General features: G+C 41.2%; 1 protein-coding gene across 1 annotated transcript; it reads right to left on the bottom strand.

The window, feature by feature from the left end:
* Positions 1-17: 17 nt before the first annotated feature.
* nid1a (nidogen 1a) lies at positions 18-14,021 on the bottom strand. Its single transcript, XM_068327495.1, has 20 exons — positions 13,698-14,021; positions 11,532-11,834; positions 11,229-11,455; positions 10,851-11,146; positions 10,616-10,756; positions 9,565-9,816; positions 9,087-9,287; positions 8,695-8,928; positions 8,394-8,531; positions 7,800-7,928; positions 6,902-7,045; positions 5,875-5,994; positions 5,222-5,449; positions 4,903-5,075; positions 3,497-3,623; positions 3,210-3,381; positions 2,427-2,584; positions 2,219-2,342; positions 1,272-1,384; positions 18-605 (listed from the first exon to the last, which is right to left on the bottom strand). The coding sequence occupies exons 1-20, from the start codon at positions 13,899-13,901 to the stop codon at positions 475-477; spliced, it is 3,615 nt and encodes a 1,204-aa protein (XP_068183596.1). The 5' UTR covers positions 13,902-14,021; the 3' UTR covers positions 18-474.
* Between the last annotated feature and the right edge of the window lie 3,465 nt (positions 14,022-17,486).

The following is a 17,486-nucleotide window of genomic DNA, read 5'->3' as shown; positions in this document are numbered from 1 at the left end:
CACAGGAAACCAACATGTTAAAAAAAATCTTTTATTCTTTTGCTGCCCAGCATGTTTCAAACTCATACAACCAGCTCATACAGACACTAGTCATGCCCCACAATAATACTTCCGTGCAACAAACTAATCCGAACATGCCACAGTGTAACACAACTGACATGAGATGATGTCATGCATCGCTGTTAGGAATTTCACATTAAATTATGTATCCCTTGAGCTTGATTCCCAGTTTATGTGCACTCAGAAAAAGACAAAATAATAGTGTTTATATTTACAATTGTCAAAGGCAGTTGTGGTTTTATAAAGGCGGGGGGAAATGTAAAAATGTAGATAAGTATAACATTGAGGAATGAAGGACACAGTAAGTTTGCCACAGGTCTTCAGCAGCGTTTTCAGCAGCTACACTTTAGTAATGCTGAGTGGCTCCTAATTTGTGATCAACAGTGTCAATTCTCAGGACACAGCCATATTCTTTCAGTACCCGCTGTCTCTCTCCACACAGCCCACACCCACTGCATTGTCGGGACATTTGCAGGAGCGACCAACAGGAGTCGCTAAACATAGGTGAGTACAGCCCCCGTTGTTCACAGCACAGTAGTTTTGTCCTGGTGAAAAATAAAAATAAAACATTCAAGCGCTTTGCGGGCTCTTTTTGTAAATGACATGAAATCATAGCTGGGAGCTGCAGGGAGCAGCCTCTTCAGTTTGTTCAACAGATATATACATAAGACATAGAAAACCCCAGATGTTGGAGGCCCCTTTCCCTTGGCTCCACATTCCCTGGCTTGCATAATGCTTGTAGTCTTATCTAAAAGGGAGGGTTGGGTCTGGTGTTGCACAGTAATGTCAGTAATTTATTCTCTTAATGATGAAGACAAGCTGCAGAATTCCTGCTGTTGCCTTTAAGCCCATGAGTGAACCTGAAATTTTTATCATTCCTTATCTGCAGTCAGATTTCATTCTCTTACAGACAGCATGGAGATCACAAAACTGGACTGTTTCCTTCTGAAGACTAAAGAGAATGAATAATAAGTCTGACTCAAAGGAAACCCCCAAATGCACAAGGGTCAAACTATTTCTAGGAATCAGTGTTTAGCAGGGGAGGAAAAAACACAGATGATAGTGTCTCCAGATGTAAATTCTCACAAATTACTTTTAAAAAATGTGATAAATTCACTAAAAAAATGTTGAAGATGTAAATAGCAAATTTTACTAAGGGAATATATGGAATATATGAATGGTATATTTATATATATAATTGGTATATTTACCAAAAGGACACTTGGCATATGCTGTGGCAATCCCATATAGCTTGGTCCGTTTCTGAGGGTGGAGCTCATCTAACTCCTTGCCAGCATGGCGGTCCACAGCAACCACTGCATCCCTGTTGTAAATCCAATCAGAGTTTAGTAATCTTGTTTTGAGAAATGCAAGCATCCCTCCCTCCCTGTGTTTTGTATAAAGTCTGTCAAGAATGAGTGAAGGCATAGTTTCTGTGTCTCCCCCACCGGCACCTCTCCAGCAAGGCTAAATCCCTGGCAAGATCAGAGGGAGGCCCAGTTAGGTCACTTACAGACGCCGAGGCTGAGAAATTACAAGCAGCTGCCACTTTTTAAAATGCTTCCTCAACCCACACAGACACTCACACATATACACAAATAGACGACCCAACCCCCTCCGTCCTGCAGCGGGTAACATGAAGAATTAAACATGTGGGAAGAAAGCTTCACTGTCTTCAGAGTGGGAGTGTTTAAGTCTGGAAGAACATCAAGGGTCCATGCCTGAAGCGTGGGGAGCTTTTTGACCTCTGATCCACCCTTTCCTTTCTCTACCTTCACTGATGTGGGTTCGTACGTCCCACAGCGGACTGTGGATAAAGGCTGCATTATGTCTTACATGCTATGGATTCCAATTCCTTTTATAATAACAACAATAATAAGAACAATAACAACAACAATAATAATAATGAATTATAGTCATTATTAGTAGCAGTTTAAAATAATAAATTTGTCAATCTATTTAGTCCTTTATTGTAGAAGCATATGAAAATGGACTACAAGTAACTAAGTATGTGTTACATGGAAACGTATGTTTCCATGTGTTGCTGCAGCAACACATGGAAACACACGTTTCCAAGGCAGTTCCAGTGTTTATAATCATGAACATATTAAACACACAATTATAAAGCTAGACTTCATAATGAAACATAAAGTCAAACCTCCTCCAGTCAGTGTAGTACATATGCTTCCCAAAAGATGTGAGTCCAAACGGGTACTGAATCCCCTCCACAACATTGGTGCGGTCGCCACTGGCAGGATGCATGCATTCCACTTTGTGAGTGCCTACAGGCGAGAGCTTACAATTATTGCCAATGACAAGGCAGACATCACCTCATAGATGAGTCACTTGTCTGAAATCTGCAGTACCTGCATCTGCCCAGCAAAGCAGAGAGCTGTGAGTGTCGTAAGTCAAGCCGTTGGGTAGGCCCAGGTTGTCTTTCACCAGCAGCCTTCTGTTGGCTCCATCCATGTAAGACGTCTCAATCTTCGGAGCGTCACGGTTCCAATCGGCCCAGTAGAGATTCCTGAGTTCAGGACAGGTGGGGAGTCAGCTCTCAGATAAACTTTATGTAATGTTCTATTGTACGTCCTCCAGTATAATGGTAGGGTCCACAGCTGGTTATCTTAGCTCAGCTTAAAGGCTGAAAACACCTCCGTGCAAAGCTAACAGACTACCTGCACTACTTCTTCTTCTTCTTTTCCTTTCGGCTTTTCCCTTCAGGGGTGCTAATTACTATTTAAGATTAATTATACTGTATTAGGGAAAAGCTGAAAGGAAAAGAAGAAGAAGACTGTATATGTTGTTTATTTAGAGCTGTACATAGAAAAAGGTGTAACAATGTTAATTTGTGGTTTTAAGGACTTCCCAGGGTGTTCTTTAACAACACACAGATTGTTAGAGTTTTACTGTCCCTGAGGGCGCTGCCAGCTAACAGCCTCTAGCTTCACATTAAACACACAGATGTGTGTTATAGTCCTAACTCTTAAAAACAAGAAAACAATCAATTTCCAAAAAAAAAAATATTGTACTCCCTTTAATAGAATATAAAAGGGAATAGAATATTCCCTGTGAGGAATTATTTCCTCACTTGTGTTGTGTTAATGTAACAGGCTAGTAAAACACAACGTTTCATAAGGAACAACACATACCCATTGGGAGGGTCGGCGATAATAGCACGGGGGTTGACAAGGTCAGAGTCTACAATGACCCGACGCTGAGACCCGTCTAGAGATGCCACCTCGATGCGATCCTGCACAGAGTCTGTCCAGAATATAGTTCGTCCCAAGTGGTCGACGGCGATCCCCTCTGGGCTTCCCAAGTCTGTTGTCACACGGTTTTATTAGTAGTTTCTTTAAGACAGTCTCACTATGCTAAACTGTCTGGAAAATGAGGTAGAACCAGTGGAGAGATGAACAAAAGTCAAAGGTAAAGCTACCTGATGTAATAACTGTGACGGGCTCCCCGCCCTGGATGCTGGCTTTGCTGATTGAGGGAGATGTGATCTCAGTCCAGTAAACCATTTTGTCCACACAGTCATAAGCCACTCCGATGATGACCTTCTCCTGCACAGGGTTCGACAATCAACAACCTTTGAAGCGAACTTCATTCAAACAAGTAGTCACAGGTAACAACATGGAGCAGATGTGTTTTTGACATTAACGTCCACACATAAATCCACACAAACAGAGCCACACACTGAGCACCGGCAACTCGGCCAGACTTCAGACCAGCTGGTTTGGATATCAGTGCACCAAAAAATGCAAATTGTAACTCATAAGATGCCAGACTGATGTTAGCAATTAGTGTGAATGCCACCATGTGCCTGCACTGAAATGCCGGCATGGAGCAGCTGTTATGAAACTGAGGCGCAGTAACGCAAGTCTTCCTACCAGCAACAGAGGGATTTGTTTAGACAAAGGATAAATCCACAATGGCTGTTTCTCTTGGTGATTTCTAGTGTCTTCATGATCGGAGTCTGACTTCATACTTTGGTTTAAATACAACTGAAATACTTTTTAACTCATATCATGCATATTGTGCAGCTACTGTATGATCATCTGAGATTTTAACAGCGTTTGTAAATTATATTTTACATACAAATATCAGTATGACACAATTCAACTTGTGACCCTGGACATACAAAATGATTTATGAAGTAATTGTTGAGAGCAGAACATTCCAGGAAATCATATTGAATTGTATTGTAGTTTCCAGGTCTGGGTTGGGTGGGTGCAGCAGAAACAAAACCCACTCCCAAAAAGAGCCTAACTCCAACATATAAGCGGAAATAAAGAAAATGAAATCCCCAAACAGTAACAGGCTTCAACTCAGTACTTGACTGTTGTGTCTAAAAGGTTTTGTAAAAAATTATTACAGTTATACTAAAGAAGAGTCAGAAGGTAATCACAGCTGAATTTCTCTGCTCTTAATATCAGTTTTGTGTTGATTGATGGTATTACTATTCATAATAATCGTTACATACGAGTAAGGATACTACACGGACAGAAAAGAAAGTACTTAATAAATATAATAAATTTCATTTACTGCATTCATCACATTTAGAATCCTGTTCTAACATCTTCTTTGGTCATAGATCCATTAAAAAGTAACATTTAACACAAACTGCTGATGATCTGTGAGCTGTTATGTAGTAACCCTGGCGATGTTTGTTTTACACCAACAAATTCAATTCTAAAAAAGGAAAACCCAGCTGAGTATTCTCAGAAATAGACATGGTAAACAGCATCATTTCAAAAAGTCCTGCAAGTGATTCAAACCACCTGCAAAAATATCTACATGTAGCAAAACAAGTGAAGGGGATCAGTTCATCTGGAGACTTACAGGAAGGTGGAGGACAGCCTTGGCATCGTCCTTCTTCATGTCATAACCTTCCAGCGGAACGTGTTCTATCCTGCCATTCTGGGCAAACAGGAGGTGTGTCCCTGGAGGGAGGGGGTGGACATCTGGTCGGGGGGTGGGTCCAACAGGTATTGTCGCACCACCGTGGTCAATACCTACCAGAGACAAACACTGAGAAATCAGGAGTGTTGTGGAGGAACAAACCTCACACCAGTTCTTTAAACCTTCTGGTCCTGCATATTTGATCTGTTAGTGCAGACTGTTCTCCAGCTGTTCAGCGTCTCACGTGTGATGTACTCACACATTGGTCTGCCGCCAGGCCCAGAGCGGGTCCCAGGGATCTCCTGCCCACGTCTGTCCACACACCAGCACTGTCCCGTGCTGCCGTGGCACTGCATGGGTTCATAAGCACCATTTTCATCACATGTAGGAATGTACTGTCCAACGGGAGGACGGGGGCCCCGTGGACCGAACGCTGTAGCACCCAGGAGGCTGTCCCTGTGGGTCTGGCATTGTGTTTTTCTCCTCTCTAAAGATAGCAATGAAAGATAACGTTTGCAATAAACACAGAGATCCTGGAGCAAACTTACAACGGTTGTAATCATAAGCTCATTTTTTGTCTTTTTTTGTGTCATGTTCTCAATTCAGCAACACAAAATTCCCAGATCCCTTGTAAGACATGAAGGATTCCTTTCGCTAACCAGTAGAAAATGAAATGCAGGCTCCAGCAGGAATCCATATGTGGCTGCTAGTTTTTCTATTATTGAGTCTGCAACTAAATCAAAGAAAACAACTAGCAAAACTGTCTAAACGCTGGTGATATGTTCTAAAAATAAAGTCAGCACAGACTGAATGTTAGTGAAGACCCAGACATTACTGACGGATAATAATGCACTGTTTAAATAGGATGTTGGGTTTGCTTGTCAAAAAGTTATGACATACCAAAAGACTTACCTGGGGAGCAGTAGAAGCCATCGCCATAGTAACCTGACCTGCACTGGCAGGTAAACGATCCCTGGGTATTATAGCACACGGCGTCCTGATGGCACCTGCCTACCTGGCATTCATCTATGTCTAGAAGCAGAGAGGAGGAGTGTGAGTAAGGACAGAGAAGAATCAGTTGTCAACCATAACCACGTCCAATTTGTGGTGTCCTTTTATGGTCAGAGATCTACGCTATGAACTGGGTCAGCCTGAGCTCCAAACTGTGCTCAGAGTACAGAACACAAAGCAAAGACCCAGAAAGAATGGCAGCAATGAAGTAAAAGAAGCACACAGATGCATGATCTCCACATTTGAAATGTCCATCTGCTTTCCACGTTTCCCTGTTCAGTCACTACCAGCGTATTATGTAAGTGATCTCACCTCCTCCTGTTCTCAGCAGATGGTTTAACAATTGTGCCTTAAAGTCCATGTAATGGATCTCAGATCTTTACTTGTGTAAAGGCCAATCCTGTTGAGTTTACATTTAGAAATACTTCACACCAGCAAACATTTTCAAAACACTGCATTACTTTGGATTGGGCCAACCTAAGCAGGCTGTAATACTTTGTTAAACTAAATCACCACATAATCATTATATTTGCAAGTTACGAAAAAAAAAATTCTTATTGAGTGTAAAAATTATAGGTTTAAAATTATATGACTTTCTGATAACATTTTCATTGCAAGAAGCTACTGAAATCACATCATATTCATGTATTATTTTAATCACAATCTGTGACCAAGTCAGCCATCTGCAATGTAGGTACAAACTGAAAACAGACAGAGGGAAATGAATCATGAGAATGAAAATATAAGTACACATGCAAGTAATATTAAAAAGTTGTAGTGGCACACTGGCTTAATTATAGAGAAAATCAATAAATATAAAACAACTTTATATTTTAAAAGTAATCTTTACTGATGTAAAGAATACATTTTTAGTATTTTACTGACATGCTGATTGTCCAGCACAGACCTCAGAGTGTCTTTGCACTACCTTGACAGATTCGACCGTCTCCGATGAACCCTGGCAGACAGGAGCAGATGTAGGAGGAGCCTCCAGTGTAGCTACACTGAGCGCGCTCAGGAATGTCGCAGGTATGGGTGCCTTCTTCACAGGCATTCACAGGTTGATCGACCTCTGAGGGGAAACAGAGAAATACCGTTCATTAACTTTGGTGCAGAAAGATTATATTGAAATCCTGATTTATTTTAGACTAATAGCTTATTGCAATGTTATTTTTTTTGGCCATTTACTATGTTAATAAGTGTGCAGTTCAACACTGTGTAAAATATGCTTATTTAGTTTCATAATGAGAGTAAAACAAATCAATATCACAATCATCCAGCACTTGGGTAACTTAGTTTAGCACTAATATGTACATTGGGGACCAGGTAGCCATCTGTTTTTGTCTGGATTAAACTAAATTTAAACTTTAGTGTGTTATAGACACATCTTGCTGCTTTTAAAATGAAGCAGACTGGCTGGTTCCCATTGTTTCCCATCCTTGATGCTAAACTATGCTAACCAGCTAGTTTTAACTTCATATTTAGCATATATACGCCTGGAAATCTATTTATAGCAAATATTAATAATAAAAAAAAACCAGATCAGAAAAGAGACAAATCAATCTTTTTTGTATGATTGTCAAGTATCCTGTGTTAAATATTACAGTTATCATAATGTAGAAGCAGCAAAGCATAGTAACTTCAGCAGCCATACCCACAGATAATAACACATGCTTTATGAAGTTATAGCATCACTCAACAAATATGCTCAAAGTCACGTGTTTTATATTTCTCACCATAGTTAACCTAACGTTTGAATGTATTTCACAGTGTCTTCATCAGAAAATATGTAACTATATTAAAAAAATTGCACAGGCACTACTTACCAATACAGGTCTGCCCATCACTGGCAAACTGGTATCCATCTTCACATTCACAACGGAAGGTCCCCGGCTGGTTGTTGCAGATGGCGTGGGACCCACAGATCAGTGGATTCTCTCTGCATTCGTCAGTATCTGATGAAGAGAATGACTGTTTTCTAACAACTCCTACATTTAGTTTCACATTTGTGAAATGAGCGTCTTCTAGATGTAAGGACAAAAGAGAGCTTGATTAGATATACTAATTACAAACATTTAAAGATAGCATCTGTCTGAAATGCTTCCTTCCTGTTTCAAGTCGTTGTGTCTCTGAGCTCTTCCTGTCCTGAATGCAACAGACTGGTGGGTGTATTGAGATTGTCCTGGAAATAAGGATCATACTTGACGTATTAATGTAAACTGTGAGTAAAAGAAACTGTGTTTACTGCGTGGGACCCCCTCTCCTAATTAGTTAGATTACCCAGTTCCCCAGGAAAAAGAAGAGAGTCTGGGATAATTAAATGATCAGTTGAAACAGACGTGGAAGTGGTCTGAATAGACTATTACATCACCTTTAAAGGCACAGACAATGGAACCGTTTTTGTATTGTATCAAACTTACCATAACACGTTCGGCCATCGCCGTTGAAACCAGCCGCACACTCGCATGTGAACTGAGTTCCCTGCTCAGGTCGACACACAGCATTTGTGTCACAGCCATGTCTGCCGGTGAAACAGGGGTTCTCCTCTGGCTGTCCTCCTGAGAGGGAACAGCGTGTGTTAAAAATATCGCTACCGGGATGTTTTAAGTTTAGAAAATACTTCTAACAAACTGTCAAATATCTGGATTTATAAGCTGCAATCCAGGAAGGAGTACAGCACAGACCAAAACAGGAAGACACACTTGATCTCCATGAGCTCACCATTGATGTCTCCGATCTTGTTGCTCATAGCAAACCGGATGAGTTCATTATTAGCATCATACATGACAAAGACTTGGTCCACACTGAGCATCTGAGTTGGTTTCATGTCTCGCAAAGACTCGCCGTGCTGGCAACTCTGGAAGGAGATGGTCTGACGCCACTGGTATGTCCTGGTTTCAGTAGATCCATCGGGAAAGTTCACAACATAGTCCCGGGTGGAGGATGAGGTGATCACTGGAAGATAGGATCGACCGATGAGAAAGAAGTTGCTTGCAGTCTGTCAGTCTTGTGATACCGACTGCTTAGTTATGGTTACAAAGACAGAGACCCAGACATTTGTGAAAAACAAGAAAAGTAGCCTCGCAATATTCACTGTTCAAGCTGTGGCTTACAGTTATTGCTGTACTGATAGATCTCAGAGTATGGGTCAATCTGGATGGTGGCGCCACCAGGCACCTCAGGGACCTGGCCTTCCAGGGTGGTGCTCACCACCAGGTGGTCGTGTTCATCAATGCCTTTGAACTCCTGCCTAATGGTCAGCTTCTCATTTCCAGGCAGAAAGGTCACCTCGGCCTGTCGTGTGAACTCCCCCCCTACCGAGAGGACAGAGCAGAAGAGGTTAACTTTGAGACCCTGGCCCTGGATGAACTTTGGCTCCCTGCCTCCTGTCTCAGCTGAGGTAATGCGAGGGGAATCCAGCTGGACAGAGCAAAACTGCAGCTGCGTGGCAAATCGCTTTACGCAGTATTAAAATCTATATGCAGGCATTTAACCCTCCTGAATCTTCACTTTGGTCATTTTTTAACCTTATGACAAAACCCACAGGAGAAGCTTGTGTAACATTTTTTCCCACACACAATTTTCTCTCACCAATAATACTGAATCCGTTCTTGAAGCCAGGCTGCTCGAGAGCAAACGCCCACCCAATAACACCACCAAGAGCTGACAGGGGCTGCATTGAGGGCCCAAGAGTGTATGGGATGTCACTGATGGCCACGTACGAACGGCCGTCGTTCACCACAACATATGAGTGGAGGTCATTGCTGTTGAACTCCACAGGAGTGGGGGAGTTGCCCACATAGACTTTTCCATGCATTTTGCCATTCATCCTCTGTGGCTTTCCTGCAAAAACAACAAATGATCAAGGTTGGGCAAAAAGAAACACAACCATTCGAGTTGAAAACACATTTCAAAAGCTTTCAGAAGCAACAACAGTTAATGGAAACAATTGTGGAAACATTATTACAATGCTAAAATATTTTCCCCAACATCTCCACATCTGCTCTACAGAAAGCATGACAAATAATCATCATTTTAAATAACTGATCATTGTAATTTGATATAGTTACTTTTTTGGTAACAAACTAAGAATTTACCTTATCATCCAGTGTTTACATTCCAATTTTTTCTCATAATATTAACATTTCAGAAATATTTTATCTACAATAACATTAGTACTGTAGTGATTTAAGTGTAATTATTTTTTTTGGGGAAAAAAACCCCCTAAAAATCAAGGCCAAACTACTAAAACCATTATTAGCTATGTTAGGTAGGTACTCTAGCTATTATTTTTAAATAAATTATGCTTCTGCATGGACTAAAAACATTTTTTTAAAATAAAGAACTTGTTGGTGATACAGCAAAATTCAAATGGAGGAACACTGACATTGCTGTATTACTTGGCTCAGAAAGCAACAACAATATGAGGGGAATGGTATGAAAGGTATGTCTTGTTCTCAGAATTCATAATGTTTGCCTGTGCTCTCATAGAATATAACAGGAAACTGTCTGGGATGACCATGGATAACTACTTCATTGAATTTTCAATATCTTTTCTCTCCATTTCACTGGAGCAGTAAAAATAACCATTTTCTCCCACTTCCAATCTTTATTTCAAATTAAGGGCGAAATATGATGTTACCCTCTGCCACACACTGTATCCCATTGCCATAGAAGCCAGGTCTGCAGTGACAGCAGTATCCACTGGAGTAGTCCCTGCAGTCAGCAAACTGGGAGCACTTATTCCTATTGTTGGCACACGTCCCAAAGTTGTATGAGAACACTGAAAACAAAACAAAAAAACACAGTAAGAATATGTTAGAAACAATCGGTAGAGATGTTACATGACCAGTTTGAGTCTTCTGCTGTGGACTCACCATCTACATTTATATCTGTGTCGTCCACTACCACCACTTCTGGGTTCCCAGGCTGATGTGGCTGGTACTGAACTGGACTGAGCTGGATCTGCTCCCCCTCTGACTCATAAGGAGGGTACTCCACTTGCTGTCCATCAGTATACACATGCCCTCTCTCATCCACATCATGCTCAGGATCCTCCAGTGGTGTAGTCTCAGTGGGCAGTTCAGTCACCTCACCCGGAGCAACGTTGGAAAAATATGGAGATGTTCCAATCTCATAGACCCATACACCCTTCTGGCCAGAGTTGGTTTCCCTATAAGGAGAGAAGAAACTTTCCCAGTCACTGCTCTTGAAAGGTAATCCAAACAAGTTAGGGAGGTCTTCGGTTGACTTACTCTGCTAAAGCTCTGACGGATGCTTCGTCATCAGCGGTGGTGCGGTAGTATGGTCCTTGACTAGAAAAAAGGAAGCCCCGGACCAACCCTTTACTAAAGCCAGCATGCATGACCACACTACCATCTTCTACAGGTGTGGAGGAAAACTGTATCTCATCCCTCGGGTAGAGGACGATAGCATACGAGGCCGTCTCCAGGGATGCAATCACCAGCTGGAAGGTGCTTCTCTGAGATGTGAAACATTGCAAACAATGTAAACGACCAGTTGCACCTCACATCACTTGATAATCTAGTGATGCTTACCTTCTTGCCGACGCCATCTCCTCTGCTTTGAGGGTCGTGGGCGGCAACATCCACCCAGGTGATTACCACAGCATGGATAGGACTGACTTCATCATCCTCTGGGAAAGCCCTGTTGATGTACTCGGCTGCCATACGCAGGACATCAGGACTGGAGTCTTGACGGAAAAAGACTTTACCCACATCATCACTTGTGTCCAGGTCTCCTTGCAGAGCTGCAATCATGCCAAATTTGGGGGGCATTTTGCCCAAATATGTCGACTCAGGTGTTGGCTCTGCTGTGGCAACAAAACCATTGGTGTTGATCTGGAATTCAAATCTCAAGTTAAATTTATGAGGAAAAATATTAGATGACTGCAGCACTGTTTTTGGTGTCTTTATTATAACTGGGATAACAAAAAATAAAAAAGTGTTTCTCAGCACCAAACTGAGTCCATTCTGACCTACTTTGATCTTTATTCCACACTCATTAGACTAATGATCCTTGTCGGCTGCCTTGTGCTGCTAAAGTGCTAACAGACATAAAACTAATGAACAAATGTCATTCAACACATGTTGTCTTTTACACCCTCAAGATTTAATGCGAACACATGGAGGACTTGTAAAAAAGAAAAAATAAGCTGGGCTCATGTCAAAAACATTCACACACACAAACACTCTACACATGGGGCTTTCTCGCTTCCTGACCAGAGGAAATCAAGAGCATTATTCCTGGCCCGGGCCACACTGTTTCCTGTCTCTGACCCTGACAGCAGCCCCAGAGAGCCTGAAGATTGCAAACTAATCTTCATTACAGACACTTCCTGCCAAAATTGAGGACAGAGCTGGGAAAATGATCAGTGATTGTAATCTTGCAGATGTAGAGCAAAGCGAGATCTTAAAGGTCGGGGACGACCTGAACATTCTGGGTCTGTGTGTAGTATGAATTACTTTCAGGAGGAGACAATAAAACCTAATAATCAAAGTACTAGACTATTTTCTACAACCAACTCAGGATAAAAAAAATATAGACAGGTCTCGGTGGAAGTCATAAATGAGCTTGAGAAGAGAAAAACATTTGTAGTGAGCGATGGCTTATAGTTACAACTGGGAATTAAATCCTCATATGTCAACCTTACCATCTGAACATGTTGGATAGATATGCACCTTGGTTTCAGTTTATCCCATAAAATCTACTTTATCATGTCAAGGACTAATAACATATGACAAACTAAACAATGTGACCCCATTGGATAAGCTATATCCCCATATTTCATAAGACCTTTACTTGTATTTTATTTCCTCATATTGTATTATACAAGAGTATTAAAAAAATCCAGTGGGAACAAAAACCCTAAACCTAACCCTTGGGGATTCTTAAGTTACAATTTAAAACACTGATTTATGATAGTAATTGTCTAAAAGTTAGTTAGTTATAACGTGAAATAAAATCTAATAACGTATCAACAATAATTTAATGATGTAGCCAAATATATTTTGTATTAGAAGCAGCCTCTGATAGTATATTATACACACAATTAAAGCAGAGATGCAGCACTTCTCTTTGAAAAGGCGAATCAGAGGGAATAAAGGCCTGTTTGTGTGTCTGGCACAATGGCACAGCCCGCACCAAATGCTGCCTTTTTCCTAGTGAGTTCAGATTTCCACATGGTGACTACAAACAGCTATAAACACACATTCAAACTTAAACAGGCGAGCGTCCAAAGTCCCCACTTTCAGGCTGTTGCTGAATATTTCACACGAATTGGTTTTGGTTCAGATGAGCTTCTCTTGTTGCGTCAGATATGCGAGCGACTCATCAATTCTGGAATGATTGCAAAAGTGGGGTGCTGGAAGTCCTTCGGTCTTTGCGTAAACGGTCAAATGAAAACCTTTCGGGAAGCTCTAAGAATGCGTAAATACGTGCGTTCCACAAGATACGACAGATCACGCGATGTGTTAATCAATATTAACTAATTTTCCCACAACAACAGAAAAACTCAAGACACCGCTTCTGATACATTTCCCATCTCAAGGCATTGTTTAAGGTTGTTAACTTCTGACCTATTTCACGCAGAACTGCCCAGAGATCATCCAGAACGCGCAATTGCGCAAGCTCAATGGCCGGTCCACCCTGACCAACGTGTTTCTATTGGCTACGATAGTGTACCAAGTTATGGCTTAACTCACAAAGATGCTGTTGAAAGTTCCATCATAAAACAGCACTGGTTTGTCCAGCTCCAGTCGGTGCGTCTGGTCATTCCCTGCCTCCAGTGACTGGTCTCTTACACTTGGACCGAAAGCGAAAATCTCTCCCCTCGTTATGCTCTGCACCGATACAACAAGTCCGAGGAAAATCGCCCAGACAATCCATATTTGCCCCTGCCAACCCATTGTTCGTGTTTGAGGAGCAGTTGATCAGTTGTGTGAGTTGTCCAGGCCAGGTTAACGGAGAGTGACGCACAGACTCCAAAGAAAGTTCAGTCAGAGTTTGGGAGACGCGGGGCGGAGTTGAGAGGCGACTGCTCTCATAAAACCACAAACACAGGAGAGGGAGATGAGTGGTTGCCTGTAGTTTTTTATGTTGTTCCTGAAACATATTACTGACATAGTGTCATAGCAGACATCTGCAGTGATGGCCTTTAGCCCACTTTAAAAAAAAATTTAAAAAAAGAGTTTGAAGGGTTGGCTGAGGACAGAAATGAATCTCCAGAGGCACTGAGGTCAGTTTATTGTCATACTCCGAGATTACAACCCAAAATTATTGCTCCAGTATTGCCAAAACAGTAGAAAACAGTCACCTCTGTTTGGATGATAAAGTACTACTATGATAAAGTACTATAACACAGGGCTCACTGTGTAGAAGCTGCAAGTGTCTCCTTTGGGACAACACTGAAGCTGTATGTGTATATTTGGATACAGGCCAAGGGGCCATCGGAGCATGGACATCAGAGCATGGACCAGTTACCAGCAACACAGCCCGATGGCCAGTTTTATTGAAACATTATGTAAAGGACAACATCACAGGGCACCATACCCTAATGATCTGGGGTGTACCGCTGTGGCGATCAGATGCTGCTCCAGCTGGGATAATGAGGGGTATGTTGGTAATATGGTTCAACAGGGAGCCGGACCACAAACAGATGGTCAGTCATCCAGCCAGCTCTTGGGTCCACATGACTCCTCGTGATTTAGAAGTGACCCCTGACCTTTTATTTAGTGTTAAACCTAGCCCAGCATGTTGTTTGTCAGAATTTCAGTAAGATAGAATATTTTCCAGAATAATAGGATCTTCTTCTTTTTCTTCTCCTTCTAGTATTGATTTCCACTTTCTGTGACATATCTTTCCCTCATACATCAGGTTTTTCATCAAGTTGACCAAATTTGCCTTTAAACTGTAAAACACGATACAGTGTATACAGTATATATAAATACATATATATGTGTGTCTTATTCTGTCTCCATTCCCCCATTTTGTCTTTCATTACTCCATTTTCCAGTCTTCATACTTTAGTTACTTCTCTTCCTTTCATTATTTTGTTTTCCATCCATCCATCTTTTTGTAGATGAGACGATCAAAATCATCTTGTCTTCAGCTTCTTAATTTTGACATACTGTATTTCTAATTTCATCCCTATCCAGCTGCTTTGCAATGATGAACACTCTCAAGTAGAAATTGATTAATTTCAAGGGGCCACAATATAAATAACTGAGAACAACTTACCCAGCTGATGAGTGCTCAAAGCGTCAACACACCCTTTAGCATGACTACAGAACAAAATGTTTTTTTAACATGATACACAGCCAACATTGATGTGATCTTCATGTGTTGCACTTTGGATACTTCAAATGGATTTAAAGTTTTTATAAACAGATCTTTCGGAAGTGAATTTGTTTATATTTTTTACTTTTCCCCCTTTATAATTTTACTTTTCACATTACATTTGATTTATTCAATCTGTTTTGAATGAAAATAACTTCTCTCAGTGTGGCGCCCCTGTACTGTTGACTGATACCCCCTTGTGGTCATTTTACAAAACGTTTAAGAGAAAAAAATTAATTGGTGAACTTGTGCATGTTAACCAAATTAGCAAAATAGGTGTGTATATTGTATCCATTCATTCATTCATTCATTCTAGAATCTAAAAACTATATACCAAGAAAAATCTTTTTATAAGGATGTTAGATCATGAAGACTTGTTTGAGTGGAATTTGATTAAAGCAGGAATCATGACTACACGACCTACTCTAAATAAAACCCATTAACAGTGCTTATCTTTCCATGTACATACATCATCTGTTGTAAGACTGATAATATTCACTATTTAGATGGACAGACACACTGGACCTATGTTGGACTCACAGGCGGATGGATTGTTCAGCCGAGGGCTAGTGATATTTTTTGTTCTGACTTGTTCATGTTTGTGTGAGTCACAGTTTCAGGCTATGTTTCCTGGGAAAAGGAAAAATTATAATTGGTAAAGAAAAATAAACCTTTTTCCCTCAGACAAGAGTTCCTTTTGACCCCATGAATTTTGATGTGATGAGTAGATGGCCCAGGAGCATCATGTGGTCACAGTGTAATCATTTGCTGAGTAAAACCATCATAAGATCTTCATCAAGAATCCATCCATGATAGTTCTCCATACAATTCATGTAATGCAAACATGATATGATGACTTTCATAATGATTGCATACTTTTTTTTCTTTGATAAACTAAATGACAACAATGGCATGAAGATTTTAAAAGAAGCCACCACTGTGGATTCAAGAAATCCAGAACAGCTTGGAGTCAGTCAGTGCTCTATTCATGTGCTCTGCATTTAGTGTTTAAGTTCCTACCTGATAAGAAATGACTCATTTCAAAAGTAAAAGTTTTGACTGTTCTCTGATGAGTACAAAAGAACTAGTGTGAAATGGGGCTTCCAAGGAGTGATTTGCCAGTATAAAGATGGAAATATTCTTGTAGAGATCAAAATCCAATTAGATTGTTGAAGGTGATCTAAGTGAATATATTCATTCATCTTCTTCTTCAGCTGCTTATCTACCTTGTTGGTCGCTGGAGCCGACTTCAGCTGGCTATGGGTGAGTGGCGGGGTACACCTCGGGGTACACCTCGGGGTACACCTTGGGGTACACCTCGGGGTACACCTTGGGGTACACCTCGGGGTACAGCTCATCTCAGGGCCACACGAAAGAAAAACAAACACATATGCTCACACTCACACCTGTGGACTATGGACACTATGCCATGTAGGGGTATAAACTCTTAAGCCCGAGCCCAAATTTGGGCCCGACCCGACTCGAAATTCGGGTCGGGTCGGGCTCAAAAAGTCAGCAATTACTTTGGGGCCGGGTCGGGTCGGCCTTCAATACCCTCGGGCTCGGTTCGGGTCGGGCTGGATTTTTTTTTTAGTCGGGTCGGGTTTAAGATCTTCAGATCCAAGCCCGACCCGACTTTTTTAATATACTGTATATTTATGTATTATGTATCTCAAACAATCTATGGGTATTAAACTAAGGAATACCCTTATAAAATACATATTTAGGTAAAACATAGAAGGCGCTGTATGAGAAACATCCATCTACCATATCTGCTCAGATCCCTCCGTGCATCAGCTGTATTTTCTCCTGTCTCTTTACCTTTCTGATCGTATACGCACTGAACGTAGAGGTAAGATCTTAAGCACGAATCAAAGCCCGAAATTCGGGCCGGGTCGGGCTCAAAATGTCAATAATTACGTTCGGGTCGGGCTTTAATACCGTCGGGCTCGGTTCGGGTAGGGCTGGATTTTTTAAGCCCGATTTTAATGTAATGCCAAGGGATTTCTACGCCTTTGGATTTGCTGTCTTCAATCATTGTTCCCCACTTGTCAAGCAGAAGCACAAAGACAGCGGCAGTATCTTGCAAGCATTAGAAAGGTCTAATTTAATATTAGCGGGAAAAGCAAAGAAAAAAAAAGTAACAGAAGCTCCTA

Source organism: Antennarius striatus, chromosome 11, assembly GCF_040054535.1.
Source record: "Antennarius striatus isolate MH-2024 chromosome 11, ASM4005453v1, whole genome shotgun sequence".
In the NCBI taxonomy this organism is placed as follows: Eukaryota; Metazoa; Chordata; class Actinopteri; order Lophiiformes; family Antennariidae; genus Antennarius; species Antennarius striatus.
The sequence above is the reverse complement of the archived record's forward strand: the minus strand, read 5'-3'. Positions and strand labels throughout refer to the sequence as shown.

Excerpts from the sequence above, each read along its gene's own strand:
- nid1a (XM_068327495.1), bottom strand. The coding sequence starts at position 13,901 with ATGGGTTGGCAGGGGCAAATATGGATTGTCTGGGCGATTTTCCTCGGA. Across the intron at positions 9,288-9,564 it reads GAACGGATTCAGTATTATTG|GGGGGGAGTTCACACGACAG; the intron begins GTGAGAGAAAAT and ends TCCTCTCGGTAG. Across the intron at positions 7,046-7,799 it reads TGATGGGCAGACCTGTATTG|AGGTCGATCAACCTGTGAAT; the intron begins GTAAGTAGTGCC and ends GTTTCCCCTCAG.